The sequence below is a fragment of the Pholis gunnellus genome, assembly GCF_910591455.1.
Source record: "Pholis gunnellus genome assembly, chromosome: 5".
Classification (NCBI taxonomy): Eukaryota; Metazoa; Chordata; class Actinopteri; order Perciformes; family Pholidae; genus Pholis; species Pholis gunnellus.
The window spans coordinates 14,345,647-14,362,876 of record NC_136531.1 but is presented as its reverse complement, the minus strand read 5'-3'; the positions used below and the strand labels follow the sequence as shown (position 1 = coordinate 14,362,876).

At 42.0% G+C, this 17,230-nt stretch overlaps 1 protein-coding gene across 1 annotated transcript; it reads right to left on the bottom strand.

Moving 5' to 3' along the window:
- Positions 1–13,544: 13,544 nt before the first annotated feature.
- On the bottom strand, positions 13,545–17,002 carry rtn4rl2a (reticulon 4 receptor-like 2 a; the record flags this gene model as incomplete). The annotated part of the gene is given in 5 exon segments (XM_079158830.1): positions 13,545–15,426; positions 15,676–15,909; positions 16,084–16,310; positions 16,805–16,912; positions 16,915–17,002. Coding segments are annotated over 5 exon segments (1,509 nt in total). The 3' UTR covers positions 13,545–14,574.
- Between the last annotated feature and the right edge of the window lie 228 nt (positions 17,003–17,230).

Below are 17,230 nucleotides of genomic sequence, written 5' to 3'. Positions count from 1 at the left end.
ATATGAAAGTGTTCAATCTGGCATTAAAGTAAAGGTCAGTTTCTGATGTCATTTAAAGGGATAGTTCAGATTTAAATGAGGCAGTGTTGTGGGTTTTTCCTGTTCATGAGCCGCTTCTTCGACTTTACCTAACGGCTGGCTCAGTAACTGTCTATCTCGTGGTGAGACACCACAGGATCTCACTATTAGGAACTCTGTAACGAACACCCACAGAACACAAGAGAGATTGGATTTTCTTCAGTTCAGGCAGATTTATTTGCATCACAAAGTAAACCGAGCTGTACGGAGTCAACTCACTTCACAATAGCATTGTTCATTACTTTATACCTCCATTCTACCCTAAGTCTTCCCCCCCTTGTCTCCTCCTCCTCTGAACTTTCACAGAGACAAGTTGCACTGTGCACCTCAGACAAGTCATAACAGAGGGTTTTTTGATTAACCACAGCCTCCTTTCCCACTCGTCTTTCCCTGATTCCGCCTCAGGCCGACCGTCACAACGTTAGAAATCTTGCACTACCTGTTTATCTGCTTCAACCCGCCTCTACCTCCTTGGTCGGTTATCTAACATAATAAATAGCTTATGCCTGCATTTGTAGACCTTCTACTGTCCTAGGTTTGTCCTAATGTTTTCTCTGTAATATTTCACTGTATAGTTACTGAATCGGTTGACAACTAGTTAACGTACTACATTTACTTTCTCTGGCTCTTTTAACTTATAGCTGTGGTTCTAGACTCTTTTAGATTGGGTTTAGGTTGAAGCGATACAAGTTGTCTGAAAGAACATGATAAATTGCCCCAACAATTCCCCCCTTTGGCCATTCGTACGGCCATTCAAATATTTATAATTTATCAAAACACCCACACATATCACCCAAAATGGATTACATATGCACATCATTAAATCGATAAGGTTAAAGCATTAGCCGTTTTATGAATTTTAAGCCACTCCATGTTGTAGCTAGCGAGGTAATGTTAACATCAACATGGCAAAATGAATCTCCTGAGATGAGCTGAAACAGAAATCGGACCTCCATCTCTGTTGAACTGCATAAAAAGACAACATATCAGTGAGTTTCATAACAAACAATAATCAAACAACTTAAACAATTTGTAGGAAATTGAGTATTTATATTACCATAATAAACATTCAGAATCAACTGTCAATTTAATTGATTCCTTTATCAAGTGAAAAAAATGGAAGCAAAGCAAAGTACTGCTGTGGACGTGTTGGTACTCCTGCCTGCTTCTCCAAACACCCCACTTCAAGGATTCAATCAAAAAAACTATCCCTTTAAGCATCTGACTGATGCTTGGATGGATGCTTTATGTGATCCACAGACACATTAACATTTTTTCTGATTTATTTATCCTTGAGTTGCAGTGGCATGAATGATAGCTGTTTGTATTGATTGTTCTCTCATTTATTGATTGTATGAGAGAACATTTTCTTTATATATTAAAATGTGAACCATGTAAACTGGGCACTGCCATCCATAAAACCTTCCCACAGAGTATGTAAATATACTGTAATTTATATGGAAAAAATCTAATTACACAACCCACACCTTTGAATGACAACAGCTTTCGAGCAGTTTGTCAAAACTCAAAACTAGGTGCAGTGTCCTGCTGGCCCCGACTATTCACATGGCCTGTTTGGCCATTACAGTTGTTTCAGTAAGGACCATATTGCTGAGGCAATACAGAAACGCAGAAAAAAGCTATTGGTCAAGTGTCTGTTTGATAAAACTCCAAAACAAAGCCGTATCCCCAGGCGAGTCAGGAGGTAGTGAACTCGTTGAAGCCGTTTAAGACTTCTGTCATTTATGCAAATTTCTCTGCTCTGCCTGAAAAGGAAGAGAGAACTGGACAAGAGCCAGGATCATAGCATCTTCAGAGTAGAGGCAGTTTTCTCACTTACAGTGCAAGGAAACAACTGTCCTTGTTATGTTTGTTAGCGAGTGCTGCACTGAGTCAAATCCCAGGGTGGCCCAGGCTGTTCAGATTTGTGCTGAGTGGGCTACACAGTGTGGGGGCCTCTGTCCTGGTCTGTCATTTTCCTGTTCCCCCGCCATGCCTCTGGTAAAGTTGTGTTTGCTGCTGCATCTCCTGCTTCCTGGTGAGCATTAGTCACCCTCAAATGAATATACAGTGATGTGTTGTTTATAGTTTTGACTCCAGCACATTGGATTAGAAGGCACACTATATCAATCTTGTTTTAGGGGGTTCACACCCGGTTACCGCTCACAAGATTGGAGTCAGCCGTTGTAATTAACATAGTTTACAGATTGGTTGTAAATTCTTGTTGACTTAATAGTAAAAAGTCAAAGTTGGATCTCTTCTTCCTAATTTGCATATTAATACAACATCTTGTAAAATATCATCAGGTCTATTCAAATAAGAGCTAGGCGAATAACAAAAACCTTGACAAGCTGACATGTCCTAATTTCACTCAATTTACCTGATTATGTTGGTTGTCGAGTCTATTTTCTCATTATTTGACAGTAAAAAGAGCTTGGTGGTGATGTTAGCAAAAACGATTACAACAAAGCTACTTTAACCTGCCACATTTGAAAGAAATGTGACAACTACCGTAAAAATACTGTACAAGACATGAGATCTAGCATGACAGCTAGCTAGGACTGCTCTGATTACATCAATAAAGTAGTTTCCCGTAATGGTGAGAAATTACCAGATCCTTACGCTATTTCAAACCACGAATGGATTTCACACATGTGGCCAGCAATCCCGACATATACACCTATCTCATATTTCAGTGTTTATATGGTATCTATTATATGTAATCTATTAGGTACTTTGAGGTCATGTGCAAGAGATTTTTGACACAGAATCAGAGATTGGCATTTTGAGGGCAGGTGTCCAACTTAGCTAAAGACAAGGCCTAAAGACTAACCCTCATGTTGCCTGGGTTTACCTGCATAGTGACCTTGGGTATATCATAACACCTAACTCACTTTTGCAACCTATCTATTAATCCAGCTCCCACTGCAGGACTAATAAAGGATTATCTTATCTTATTTTATCTAGTAATGCAGCAGCCATTATGTGCCAGGTTGAGCCATCAGGGCAGAAACGCATCGAGGAGGAGGTTGCCTGCTTGTCCAAACAGTGGAAGGAAATGTCCAGAAAAAAAGTTGAGCCACAAAAACTGAAGAAAACTAACTTCAGCTGACCAAAGCCATGATTCCAACACCCAACACTGGCGAAAAACTGTCTGCGGGCTGTTCAGCCACAAGTGATGCGTAATGCCCTGATACTTGGTGAACTATCACGGTCACCCTTCTGCAGTGCCCCGGAGCTTCTGACGACATGTACGTAAAATATAAGCATAATAACATGAGAGCGTAATTTTTTTTGTGCAGACACCTAATAATGAATGAGATGCTCTGTAGGTTACAGTCATGAGCACACATTGGTGCATTGCCAGACTGAAAAAAAACTTAAATTATCATATCGCCTAACTAGATAGATATCTAGTCTGAGTCTAGTATCACAGATAAAAATGTTTCATGAGTTTCTTCCAACCAAGCAATTCTTTGTCTGAGAAACATTCTGTGGAAGTTGTCATGCAGTGGATGTGTTCTATTTCATAAATCATGCAACCTGTAATAATTCCACTAATTGGCTTACATATATACATTTCCTCCTACACACTCAATTACATCCCCAGGCTCTCAAAAAACACATGTGCGAACGCTGCTCTGCATCCATTTACACAACTGCATCCACAGATACAACATCAGAAACAGGATATGAACTCTGTGAGCCCCTGACAGCCAAATATACATTTCATTTTGATTACATTATATTGCCTTCATTAGATTGCATTTGAAACTTATTTGAAACATATCGTCAGTTCTAAAGTTATTAGCTTGTCAGAGGTACAACCTCACCACCCATCAGAGAAAAAAGATATAGCTCCTGTTGGTGTTATTCCAATTAGATAGCTGTGTTTTGGTGCTTATACTTCCACCAGGTTTCACTCCTTGCTCTTAGATTTGATGTTCTCGCCATAAAAATCTCAGTGCAGTCTATGATACAACAATACAATCAATTGGTTTTAAAACTCTTTGGCATGTTTGCTCTCGCTGTATCCTTACCAGGCCACATTATCAAAGAGTTCAATATAAAGGACAACATGAGTATCCACTCTCTTATGATTTTTGATACAGTTGAAAATGGAAGTTTATTAGAACCAGGAGGAGGTTGTTCTCCCATCTTAACCCACCCTTAAGCACAAGTGTGCTTCTTTCTAAAATATTCAACAGCTACATGCAATGACTGGAGACGAGTTCAGAATTAAGTACATGTCCTTCAAGCTTCAACCGTCGCCATGGTAATCAATGTCCAACTCAGTATTCAAATGCATGTTTTTTTATTGTTTTATATTATGCATCAACATTTAGTGTTGTAGGTGTGTGTGTAGGTGTGTGTGTAGGTGTGTGTGTAGGCGCTGAAATGCGAAAAGGAGATCGATGGACAGCCAGTCTCAACTAAAGGTCTTTTATTTTGTTTGGTTAGGCTACAGTCTAATTATATATTAATTAGTTTATAAACCCATATATGAGCAAATGTATTTTTATGAATTCTCGCTGTAATTTATTTAATGTGATTATTGCATATTTTGTTGACGTTTTTTGTTTTAATAAAAAGGAAAATTCGTTTTGAGTTAAGTACAATACGAGTAAATAATGTGAGAGATATATTGGTACAGTGAACCTTTTCGTAACGCAATTTCTGTAACTAGTCTATAGTCAGACCTTGCCACCTGTGGTGTCCCGAGGGTTGTGTGAAAAAATGTATGGTACATAATCTTGACTATCACTATCCATGGACGCTTCTCCTGATAAGAGAGAGAGAAAAGATTGGCTCTGACAATTTTTTAACCAACATCACTTTGCTATTTTACAAAGCTCAGATATACTGAGCACTAACGGCACAAAAATAATCATTAACGTTGTTTTTTAAAAGAAGAAAATTGTAGCATTAGCTGTTTGCAGACACTTTTCCATGATTTTCAGCCTGAACCCTGAAATCTACCAAGCCATGCAGAGAATTTTTGGCATGCAAAGGAAATTTTGTTTTGTTGGGTGGTTTCACATGCGTTTGCATTGTTGCTCTGATTATTGCTGGATTATTTGCAAACATTTTGTCTGGTGTTACTGATCTAAGAGAAGTGGGTTCATGGACCAGTGGATTGAACATAAAAAAAGTATCTAAATTAAATTGTCGAAGGAAACTCCAGCTGCCACCCCAAGAACATAATAGACAATCATCTACACCATGAATCAATTTATTTCCCCTTCATTTACTGCATTAACTAACATTAACGCTCATCATTCCCAGCATGTTGACCTTTAATTCCCAAGATCCACTTTGTTTGAGCCAATACTAAATCATCCAATCAAGTTGAAGGAGAAAAACATAAAGGACTAAAGTTACGTTGCTGAGCACCAATTTACACCGGTTACACTGTTGTTGAAATGATAGTACATTTGGTGAAGATGTAAGGCATTATGACTTGTTTAGGATTCAAAACTCTGTTGGGACTTGAGTGCAAAGATTTGAGATTTACTTTTGACAATTTCAAACAGTGACTTCGTCCCACCTCTATCTTCTGGTACTTAAGTTTTTAGAAAAGGATATAATAATGTGGTCATTTGTGGACAAAAGGCTTACAAATGACTGTATGAACACCACAAATTGTCTGTGATTTGATTGACCTAAAACGTCTGGTGAGCACCTCCAGCCACATTTTTCTATTTATAAATAAAATATATGTTGGTTGAATGAAGAGAAAAAAATGAAGAAACAACAGTGCAGTAGAAAGATGAGTAAAGACTGCTGAATGAGGTGACATCTCTGTGACACGGACAGTCATCACCATTTGAAGAGAACAGAGCAGAACGTACCCGAGAATGACAGAGGAGGCTGAGAAAGAAAAAGAAGAAAAGAGGAGGAAGAACAGGGTGAGAAAGGAGGGAGTTGAAGAGAGAAAGAGAACGATGTGGGAAGATGTACTCAGTTTCATTCTGTGCTGCAGAATACAAGAAAGAGGGGTGATTAGGAGAAAACAGGTGGAGAGGCTCCATGTGAGTCTGAAAAACGTGGACCTGAATACAGAGAAAGAAGGAGGCAGTGATTTTCGTGGAGTTGTTTTGATAAGGCTTGTGATGTTGGTCTGCGACAGTTTTAATCAGTGAGACACAGATGGAAATTAGGACACAGAGGAGTGGGGACTGTGGGTAGGAGGACTAATGTATTGGTGTTGTATCATGATTATATGAGATAGAGAGATCAGACATGCCCTCTACCTTCCAGAAATATTTTCTGTGAGCTTTTTCAGCCTGTGGCAGTTATCAACATTAGCCAATCAATTATTGACTGTGGGACAAACCACCCGCTTCCTCAAAATAATAAATATAATAAACAAATAACTGTGTATCCAATTCGGGAGAAAGGGGTGAAATTTGTCTTTCACAGTAACTTGTCTATCTATGTCATGTTTCATTGTCCTGATCAAACCCGAGGTGTGCCCAGGCAACAGGGCCTTTACGGTAATATACCTCATATTACCACAAAGGACCCTAAAAATGATTTTCCCAATTAGCTTCATGGTTCTACGTGAACTTTTTTTAAAAATGTGCTCTCGCTCTGTGTGTTATCTGACCTTCCCTGTGCCTCGTTTACGTAGCCGGGTCGGTAACCGTGCATGCCAGTGCAAGTGAGTCTCTCTGCTGTGTCCCAGTGGCTCGCTAATGGCCGCTGCTCTGCACTGCACTCATATGGCAGTTACCGCTGAGAACGCCTTCCCAAGCGCAGCGCCCACCCTGCGGTTCACACTCAGGTAAACACTGTTAGCACTGTTGCTGTTGTTTGCACTATCCATGCTGTAAGCACCGTTAGCTGCTAGCTGCCTGCTTAGCTTTCGCCACATTGAGAGCCGTGTGGAGGCAATAGATATAAACTGAATTCCATATTAAGAAACTTTTACTTAGACTGTTGAGGATTTAGTCAGGATTATTTCATGTTAAAAAAATCAGCTTCAGGGCCTTAAATCTTCATGGTACTTCTGTACACTCATATTTTAAGTGTCATTTATTTTTGCCAAAATGGGACAAAACGACCAATAAACAAAGTTAAAGTTGAATTATTGTGACCGTCCTAATTAAGGGGTTACATCGTACCAACAACTATAGGTGCTACAGGTGCACAGGCTTTGTAGCTACGCCGTAGGCTACGCTGTAGCTCATGTGTGCCTGTAAAAAATGTAACAGTCACAGTTACTGCAGCTAGGAAGATACCAGGAAGAGGGGCAGCAAGAGCTGGACAGCTAGGGTTTTTTAAGATTAGTTACGTTATTTCTGTTAAATTTACCAACTGTAAGCATGGAGTCAGATGCATAGGAGCTGAATTCAGAGAGGTGTGAAGATAGCTTTGTAGTGAAACAATTAGGAGAAGGAGGAAAGGTCTGACTCAAGAGGCTTTTGTTTTAACTGCCTGTTCTTCACTCTCCTTTAGTTTGCCTCTGTTCCCCTTTCTGCCCTCTCCTCTGTTTATTTTCCCTGTTTCATTTTTCTTCAGGCCATTGCTGTTGTTCTTTCCTATGTCCTATGCCTATCCACTCACTTCCATCTCACTTTATACGACAACCAGACAGATGATGTCAGAAAACCTTCGAGACATCTGTATGTGAGTGTGTCCCATCTGTTTGCTTTGTGTTTGTGCTGGTACATGCATGTGTTTGGTGCACTCAGCCCTCTGTGTGGAGTGTTTTCTTGCGCACGTCAATACTTCTGTAAAAGGGTAGACTTTTGTAATTTATATATATATATAAATATATATTCATGTATATTTGCAGAAGGAACAGGATCACAGCAGGGTTCATGACGTACTGATCTCCTCAGAAACATAAAAATACACACTGAAATGCAAATGCTTATGTTTTGGAACACATGCAGATATTTTGCGGCCACCTGGTTTGAGAAAATGTGGCGAGTCTTATGCAAGTAACAGTATTTTGTTAGCATTTTTGTAAGTGCGTGTGTGGAGGCACGCATGTGCATGGATCCCGCTTGTGTGATGCAATGAGGAACGTCTGTCTCCCAGTGGGCCTTTCTCAAGGCGTAACGTTACCAGCAACGCCAAACGCTGCCAAGGAGGGTGTGTTTGCATGTGTCTGTGCGTGCACACTTAAGCCTTCCAAATGTTCTCGCCTGCGAAGAGATCCAAGTACATGACTCAAACGTCACACCTCTCCTGTTGCTATCTTTCTGTCTCCCTCACATTTACACAAATACTCATTTTCAGGCTCATTCTGTCAACAGCGAGCTCTGTTTTCCATCCCATATTGGCATGAATGACTTTTTTCTGTCTTTTTGTTACACACACACTACAGTAAATGGCCTTGGACATAATCATGCATGTGTATCTGTGGGTGGGATAATAACCATCACACAAAACGTCAGATATCACCATAGAGTGTAGAAACATAACGAGCTTCATTAAAGCCTGACTTGTGGCATAGTTACAAAAACAACACACAGTGTTTGCTGCTAACGTTGAAACAAAGCAGTCAAACTTCACATTTCATATAAATCTGTTCTTGTCAAAATATTTAACTACAGCTGATCATTTTGTTTAGGTAATTTAACTTCCCAATAAGAACACATGAATAGAACCTCATTTAAAGCACCAGCTTCTAAAGGTTGTAAAATGAACTAATAGCATATCAGCCAAAGTTATTACCTAGCTCCATTCATGTGAATGAGCCAGAGAACGAGGCTGGACGGACCAGGGACTGGGAGGCAGGGTTAAAAAAAGCGCTATTGTGCTTGCTTTATGGGCCCGGTGATCAAGGAGAGGTAAAAGACGTCATACGAATAGTCAAACAAATGCTTTCTATTTTAAAATGTTCTATTGTATATCTGAGCGGACACCGTCCCTTTTCTTCCAGCACCGTCTGCTGTAAGCCTCCAACGATGCAGCTCCAGTAACACTGCGCATGTGCCACACTTCTATAGCTCAAGACCGTAGCCTTCGTTCAACAGGCCTCGCCGGTGATTGGGAAGATCGCCGGAAGATCCGGGTAGTTTCATCTGAATTCTGTACTTGTATGTCAAACGTTTTTCACTTAATGACCGTCTGAGCAACTTTCAAAGGAATGAACAGGTTTATCCAATTCTCTTTATTCGTCAACGAGTGAGTCAGCAGCCATCTTAGTTAAGTTTGACTGACTTGCATTGGTGGGAGCTCTGACTGTTCATTAGAACCTGGTGGCTGTGCCGAAGCACTTTCGCCAACAAGCCTTATATTATTCTCTTCAGCTTACGAAACAAATCTGTGGATATCTCATAAGCAGAGAGTCCTGGCATTCTTCATGTATCTGTCTTATAGCATGGAGCTCTTTGGTCATATAAATATTGACCAGAATTCATTGTGATAATTACTATGTCAATGTTTTTGGAAGATTTGTTATCATATGTTTCAATGTTTTAAAGTAAAACTCTCAGTAAACAATCAACATGTAGACTGTAAACATGGAGACCGCCTGTAAATTGTATCATAAATGTTGTATTTTAGTGTATTTGTAATGGTGACATTGCCTTTAGAATACATTTAAAAAAAAATCTTCATTTATTGCATCTCCATTTACTCTGAAAAGGTAATAAAAAATAGGTTTACTTTCAGTGGATTCATTTAGATTCCTTAGCTCCTACTCTTTAAAAGGAGACCAGAAAAATGCATCTAAGCCTTATGGTTGAGAAGCTATTTCTGATTCATTTTGGGTAAGTTATTTTAGACGTTTTTATAGGGCTGAATAGCATTTAAGATGCTGTTTGTTGTTTTGAGTTGCATTTTATTGGACAGGTGTTGTTTATAAATGTATCCACCCCTTGTGTATGTGTCCATATGTCCTTATATGTATCCATTCACCTGCATAACCAAGAGATAACATGCACCAACTACGACAGTGCTTCATGGCTGCACACCAGATCAAAAGAATTTCTCTCATGTTGCTTGTTGCAGCAACCAACCTTTGTTCTCATCTCTCTGATCTGGAAAATGTTTCGATTCCTACCAACTTTGAAAAAGAACAAAAGGAGAAATATGAAAAAGATGTGTGCACTAAGGGCTCCTTCCTGAAGAAATTGCAATGGAATTATGAGAATAATTTAAAAAGAAAACTAAAGTAAAAATACATTTAGAAACGGATCATAGACAGAATTTAGCCAACCAAACAGGCAAATAACAAATGGGAGGATAGAAGTAACACATATCTAGTTTCCTCTGTGAATTGGTGAATGAAATTCTATGAATCAGAAGAGCTTGTCGGCTCATGTTGCAGGATATATGGTAGAAAGTCAAACTGAAGAGATTGCAAGTGGAGAGCAGAGGACATGACGTCAAGGGTGCTTTAGAGAATGTGTGAAAGCAAGACCAGCAGAGGCCTGGTGACACAAAGTGATAGAGATGTCAGATTTCTTGTAAAAGTCTGAGAGGATGCAAAAATCAACTCCTGAACACATAACAGGGTGAACAACATACAAATTGCGTATGTGCATGAGGGAGTGAGAAGTTCTTTGCGTGTGTGTGTGTGTGTGTGTGTGTGTGTGTGTGTGTGTGTGTGTGTGTGTGTGTGTGTGTGTGTGTGTGTGTGTGTGTGTGTGTGTGTGTGTGTGTGTGAGAGAGAGAGAGTGTGAGAGAGTGAGAGTGTGAGAGAGTGTGAGAGGGAGAGAGAGAAAAGAATAAAGAGGGACGAGGGCGCAGCAGGTGGAGGCAAGTTGTGACAAAGTAGTGACGCATTTGAACAAGCTCACAGCAACCAGCCCCCTCTCCATCTCTGTTGGGCTCCCTGTCTTCTCATGAATAAACTGGGAATCATTAATATTCATGATACCGTAGCTTCCACAGATAGGTTCACATCCCGCCCCCGACTGTGTCTGAGTAAGTGACATGGAATTTGTCCAATCGAATCCAAACAGTTTATATGTACTCGACGAAGAAGGTGCGTCATGGAATATTTCTGCCACACAAAAGCTTGGAGACCAATTGGAATGAGAAGGATGAGTTGGGTTTGTTTCATCCTTATATAGGCATGACAAGCTGAGAGTCCACCGAGTGAGCTCCATGCTACACCATGTGATCTGTGTGTGTATGTGTGTGTGTGTGTGTGTGTGTTTGCAGTGTGAGCTTGTGACTTGTATGCAACAGCTTTCAGTTTGCTTTGTTGTCCGTCTGCTCTGAGTGAAGTCTGGTACAGACATACTGTTTGACAAAGTGAAAATTAGTAAGGATTTGGTCCCATCATTTTATAACATGTTCTTTTTTGTTGTTGTTGTGAAAAGCATATATCTTCCTTTGCCTGCCAAATAATTGTGTTAGCATATTTACCTGCCTGCCCAATCACTCTAGGTAGGATGCAAAGTTCCCATGACAACAACAAAATCAAATGTTACTTGTTAACTGCTAAATTAACAGTTTTCATCAGAACTACTTTCTACTGAAAAAATAGTCCCTACGAAAAACCTGGACATTGTAACAATTTGCTATTGCGTTTTAAGACATGCTAGCTACATGACTGTATGGATATAGTTGGTCAGTAGGTCCATCACCACAAGTATCCTCTTGATTTGACTAACTCAGACTGCAAAAGCCTCATATCAGCTTCAGTTAAATTATTGAATGCATTTCTACACAGAATAAGGACAGTGGATTTGTTGCCCCTTTACTTACATTGGAATCGCGTTAATTACAATTATAGTTGGCCAGAGCAGGTGTTATTCATGTCGTTGGAGCACTGAAACTTACAGGGTCAATGTGCTGGAAATCTCTGTGCTTGTGCAGTTTTCAATTCCACACTTCCTGTTCTCCTTTTTTTCGCAGCTCAACAGTTTCACAGTTGAGAAAGCTGGACAACTGCCTGGAGGACTTACACAATGGCATGTGTGTGTCCATGCATGAGTGTGTGTGTGTGTGTCCATGCATGAGTGTGTGTGTGTGTGTGTGTGTGTGTCCTTTGATTGCTTTTCACTGGACAATTGGCAAGACAGACTAAAACGGCTACAAATACACATTTTGTTAAAACAAGTATGAATGTATTCTTTCTTAATGCTGCATTTGTCAATGACTTTTTTTTCTTTTACAGTAAAAATAAATAACAAATAAGCCAATCTAGCCTATATTGTTTTGACTTCTTTCTCAGATACAAAACATGAACTGAACAAGGAAACAACTGGTATAACGGGCACTTTGGTCATCTGAAAGCGACCTCACTGTCATGGCCACTGAAGAGCACCCGGGCTCAGTTTGACCTTCTCCATACAACTCAATAAGAGAGATGACACAGAATATTTCCCTTATCAAATCTCAAAGAGACAGTAAATTTTTCTCTCTAAATCAGATTGTGTGAAGCAAGGTTGACTGGCTTTGTGTGTGTGTGTGTGTGTGTGTGTGTGTGTGTGTGTGTGTGTGTGTGTGTGTGTGTGTGTGTGTGTGTGTGTGTGTGTGTGTCTACCTCTAACATTACCTCCTACTCTTTCACTCCCACTACATCTCGGCCTTACGGTCAGCACCTCTATTGGAGCTACGGATCCTTCCCCTCATTCCTATATCTGGCCTTGAGTGATGGAGGAAGCTTTTGAAAAACTTTGTGCATATAGAAGAAGAAAGAGAAAAATGATTTGCCATACATCAGCACCCCTACAGTGTCTTGCTTCCTTTGGCAATGTGGGCACATGCTTTGAAGAGAGGAAGATTAATAACCGCTGTTGAAGGAGAGAGCGGATGCCTATATTTGGTGACTTCCCCCTCCTCCCTTTTTTCACACTATTTCCGCTGCTCGCTCGCTCAGAACATTTCTTGTTGTATTTTTGCAGTCTCAGCATTAACTAATTCCCTGCTAGGTTTGACTTTTAAGCCCACTCCTCTACCGCTTCACGTTATCTTTCCATCATTCTGTCTGCATGGCAGTGTGTCAGTCTTAATTTGTCTCCTGTTCCTTCTGGCTTTGACAATCACCAGACTCTTTAATTGCTCTCTTAGTGTATTTACAAATCAGCCAATTTCCACCACGTCTGTCCATCTGGCATCGCCCACCGATGAGTCAGTCGAGTGACAAACTTACTGACGTATTTGCCTTTTGCAGAGATGCCAGCTTGTGAATCCTTACAGACACACAAAGACAGATACTCATCACAGCAAGAGCCATTCTGAACACCTCTAACTGTGACATCAGGTCCATGTGGCCAGTCCTTTCAGTTTTCACGGTTTGGTCACAGCGATAATCTGCTACTTTTTGATGTGTTCTTGTTTTTAGTTGTTTTGTCCCACAATGTTTTCTTTTCTTTTGCTTTTTTACACAAAATGGCCATGTAAAGAACCTTAAATATTTGTTTTGAGTAGGTTCTGCAAATATTGCACCAAGGAAAAGCATGATTCAAGAAGTTTTCTGAGAATTTTTTTATCAAGATCTTCATCTGCATCCAAATCAACAATCTTTACACAGTATATCAATATGTCACAGAAAGACATCCAAAAACCCAAATCTCCAGCTTCCTGACAGGAAGCATTCTTTCCCTGTGGTTGTCTCAAACGACACCACGTTTACAGAAAATGCTGCAGTGGTGTGAGTTGGATGGATCAGACAACCACGGATGAGTGGATTTATTACTTATCTCCTGCAAGTTGCTGCTTCTACTGCCAGCACTGTCCTTACAGCGTCTCGCTGTCTTCTAACTGCCTCTTTTCTTATTGCTGCATGGACACTGTCCCCCTCCTCCCTCCTTTTCTCTCTTCCTCTTTGTAACGCTAGTTCTCGGGACAACCCTTCCCTTTTCTCTCCCTTTCATATCCTTGCCTGCCGTCCTCCTTCGTTGACATCCCTCCTGCATTCCTTTTTTTCTTCTCCCTCCCTCCCAGCCTCACAGCATATTGTCTTTTCTTCTCTGTTTCATCGTAAAACTCACTGTGCTCTGTCCTGTTGAAGCACTAGCCTTCTCTCCTGGATGAAGATGAAAGTGATTGTAGTGGACCACAGATATCAAATATCACAAAAATACATACCTATTTACATGACACTTTAAGTGGTTACAGTATTGTCATTACTGAGCACTGATTCTAACAGTAATTGTATTAGCAGCCAGTTAATTGGATGCACTCATAGCAATAGCAGTTATAACTAAGTTGAAGTGACAAAATTGACAACATCATTCACAACTGCTATCAAATTGCACTGACATTAGTGATGGACTCAGTCCTCGTAGCCCTGATTGCAGGGAATCATAATATGACACCATACAGGTGAGACACAGAAAGCCATACCTGTAGAGTATTGTCGATATATATGAGCTTAGCTGAAGAACTCTTATCAGCCCGGAAAAGTGTTCAGCCCTGTAGGTGGTAGATTCAGAATCTAACCGTCCCCCTATCTCCCTCGCTGTGCCTTGAGGAATGGCTTACAGCAAAGCGGGCAAAGGGGGTGTAGAGTCTAACAGGCATCCTCATAGCCTTTAAAACAGGCTTGAAGGGGAAAGGATGTGGTACCAAGAGTTAAATTCAGCCGAATAGCAGGTGTAGGCAGAGGCTGAAAACAGAAAGGGTTAGTAGTGTGAAAAAAGACGGCGAGGAGGATGAGGGAGAAGAAGAGGGAGTCAGGTCGAAGTCAGGTGGACACTCGAGCTCGACGCATCGCAGGGTGACACCTGAGTCCTCGTTGCCGTAGTTTACCCAGTACTCTTCTGCGTCGAGTTTGGGCAGCGCCAGCTCTTCCTCCCCCAACTCGTACTTGACTACTGAGGTGGTTGTGGATGGGCCTTTCCCGTACAAACCAGCTTTGACAGTCTCTGAGGATTTCTCAAAGAGACCTTTCGTTGATGACTGGGGCTTGTTCTTGTGGAACCACCAGCGGGTTTTGGTGCTGAAGGTGGTGGTGGTGGAGCCGGCGATGGAGCCAGGGTCTGGCAGGGGGCAGAGGGCGAAGTCCATCTCACGAAGGAAGCGGAGGTCCTGGCTGCGGCGGTTGGAAGGAGAGGCGCAGATCACCTCCGATGAAGAGACACGGGCCTCGCGGAACCACTCCCACAGGGCGCGGGCCTCGCAACCACAGGACCAGGGGTTGGCGTTGAGGCGGAGGAACTCAATGCCCTGAGTGTCCCTCAGGGTCTGGCTTGGCAGCTCAGCCAGGGAGTTATTGAAGAGGAAGAGCATGGTCAGGCGACCAAGGTCACGAAAGGCGCGACGGTTCACCTGCCTGACGCGGTTGTCGTGAAGGAGAAGGCGGTCGAGGTTGACCAGTCCGCGGAACACGTTCTCTGACAGGGTGCGGATACGGTTGCCATGCAGGAAAAGCTGGCTCAGGTTGATGAGGTCAGAAAAGATGTCGTCCTGCAGGAAGTGAAGATTATTCTCCTGAGGAAGAAAATCAAGGGAGGGAGGGGGTTTAGCATGAAAAGAACAGACATCATTTGTAATAATTGTAACTGGACGATTGTGAAGATGTGTGTATGTGTGGGTGGCTGCATGTGTTTTGTTGTGCGTGTGTGTGTGCGTATGTCTGTGTTTGTGTGTGTGTGTGTGTGGGGGGGTGTGTGTGTGTGTGTGTGCCAACTGTGTGTCAGAGTTATATGCATGTTATGTATGTATCTCCAGCGCTCCTACCTGCAGGTAGAGGAACTGCAGGCTGTAAAGCTTGTGGAAGATGTCATGGGGCAGGGCATTAAGTCGGCAGCGATGCATGTGGAGGCTCTGGAGCTTCTCTAGTCCGCGGAAGGCTCCCCCCTCCAGCCTGTGGAGGCTGGGATTGTCCCCTAAGTCCAACTCCTCCAAGTCCCTCAGCTCACTAAATGCCCCTCCCTCAATCCAAGTGATGTTGTTGGCGAACAGCCACAGGACCTAAAGCAAATAAACACATGACTTGAACGGTGATTATTCTTCTTAATGGATATTAACTGTAAATATAGAACATTTCAAAATCATCCTGAAATAAAACGTTTCTATGCCTACAACTTAAGCTTCACATTTCCCCTTCCCTTCCAGCAAAAGTCGTTTTTTCACACTCTCTCTTACCTGAGTCCCGAAGCCAAAAGAGCCAACTCTAAGCTCCGTGATCCGGTTGTTCTGGAGGAATACACGCTGCGACTCATAGGGCACTCCGACCGGGACGGTGGTGAAGTTCTGCGCCTGGCAGCTCACGGTCATGGGCGTCGGGTAGCACACACACAGGTGCGGGCACGCCGATGCCGGACTTGGCTTGCCGAGGACCAGCCACACCACCAGCCAAAGGGAGAGACCGCCTGAAGGAGAGCAGGGAGAGAGGGAGGTGAGCGGGAGCTGTCTGGTGCTGAAATCATCCGTTTTCATTTATCACACCAGCACATTGAGTGCAAACCCGTGTACATTTGAGCCTACTGCACTGGTATTTTTGGTTGGAATTAAATATTGACTGTCTAAACTTTACAGCTGTGTGTTTCTACTTAAGTTTACGCCTCGGCACCTTTACGCACAGCATAATAACACAAGTGTCAAAACGTAGCAGCTCTTTCTTTGCTTTAATACAAAGTTTCTGTTATATTCCATTTCACATTAAACCATTTAAGTCGCACATTTTTTTCATTTCTAATTTGAATCATTTATCCAATCATATATCAATATTCGATGTTACATTTATCTTTAGCATGCTTTCTTAGATTAAAAACTTAGAAATTATTGCAAAAGTTATACGAAAAGCAGCATTGCAGTGTGTCTGCGTCCATGTATCCCAAACCAAAGAATATAGAGACAAACTTACTTTTGCAGTTGCGCATGATGGAGCATCGTCGGCTCCGAGAAATCGAAGAGGTGTCCATCCTGAACCAAAGCCCAAAGCGAGTTAGCCTAAGAGGGCAAAGTAAAGCCTGCTATCTCCGCTGATGCCCTGGTTCCCGAGTCGGAGCGACTGAGAGTGTGCCGGTTGGTGGCTACCAGTGTCCCATATATACTCAAGCATCCCGTTATTGCCTACGGCAGTGGGCACCAAGGAATCTCCTACGTCATCGAGCCGGGGTCATGAATGAATGAGGGCGGCAAAAAACGGAAAGGGGAGGGCCGACCGTGGGGGATTCTCTTGGAGAGTTTGTACGCGCGTAAAGACTGGTTGGAGACGTGCGCTCAGACTATGAGAGGAGGAGACTTTTCTCGACGCACATAGGAACAAGATGGAGGGAGGGTGAGAGAG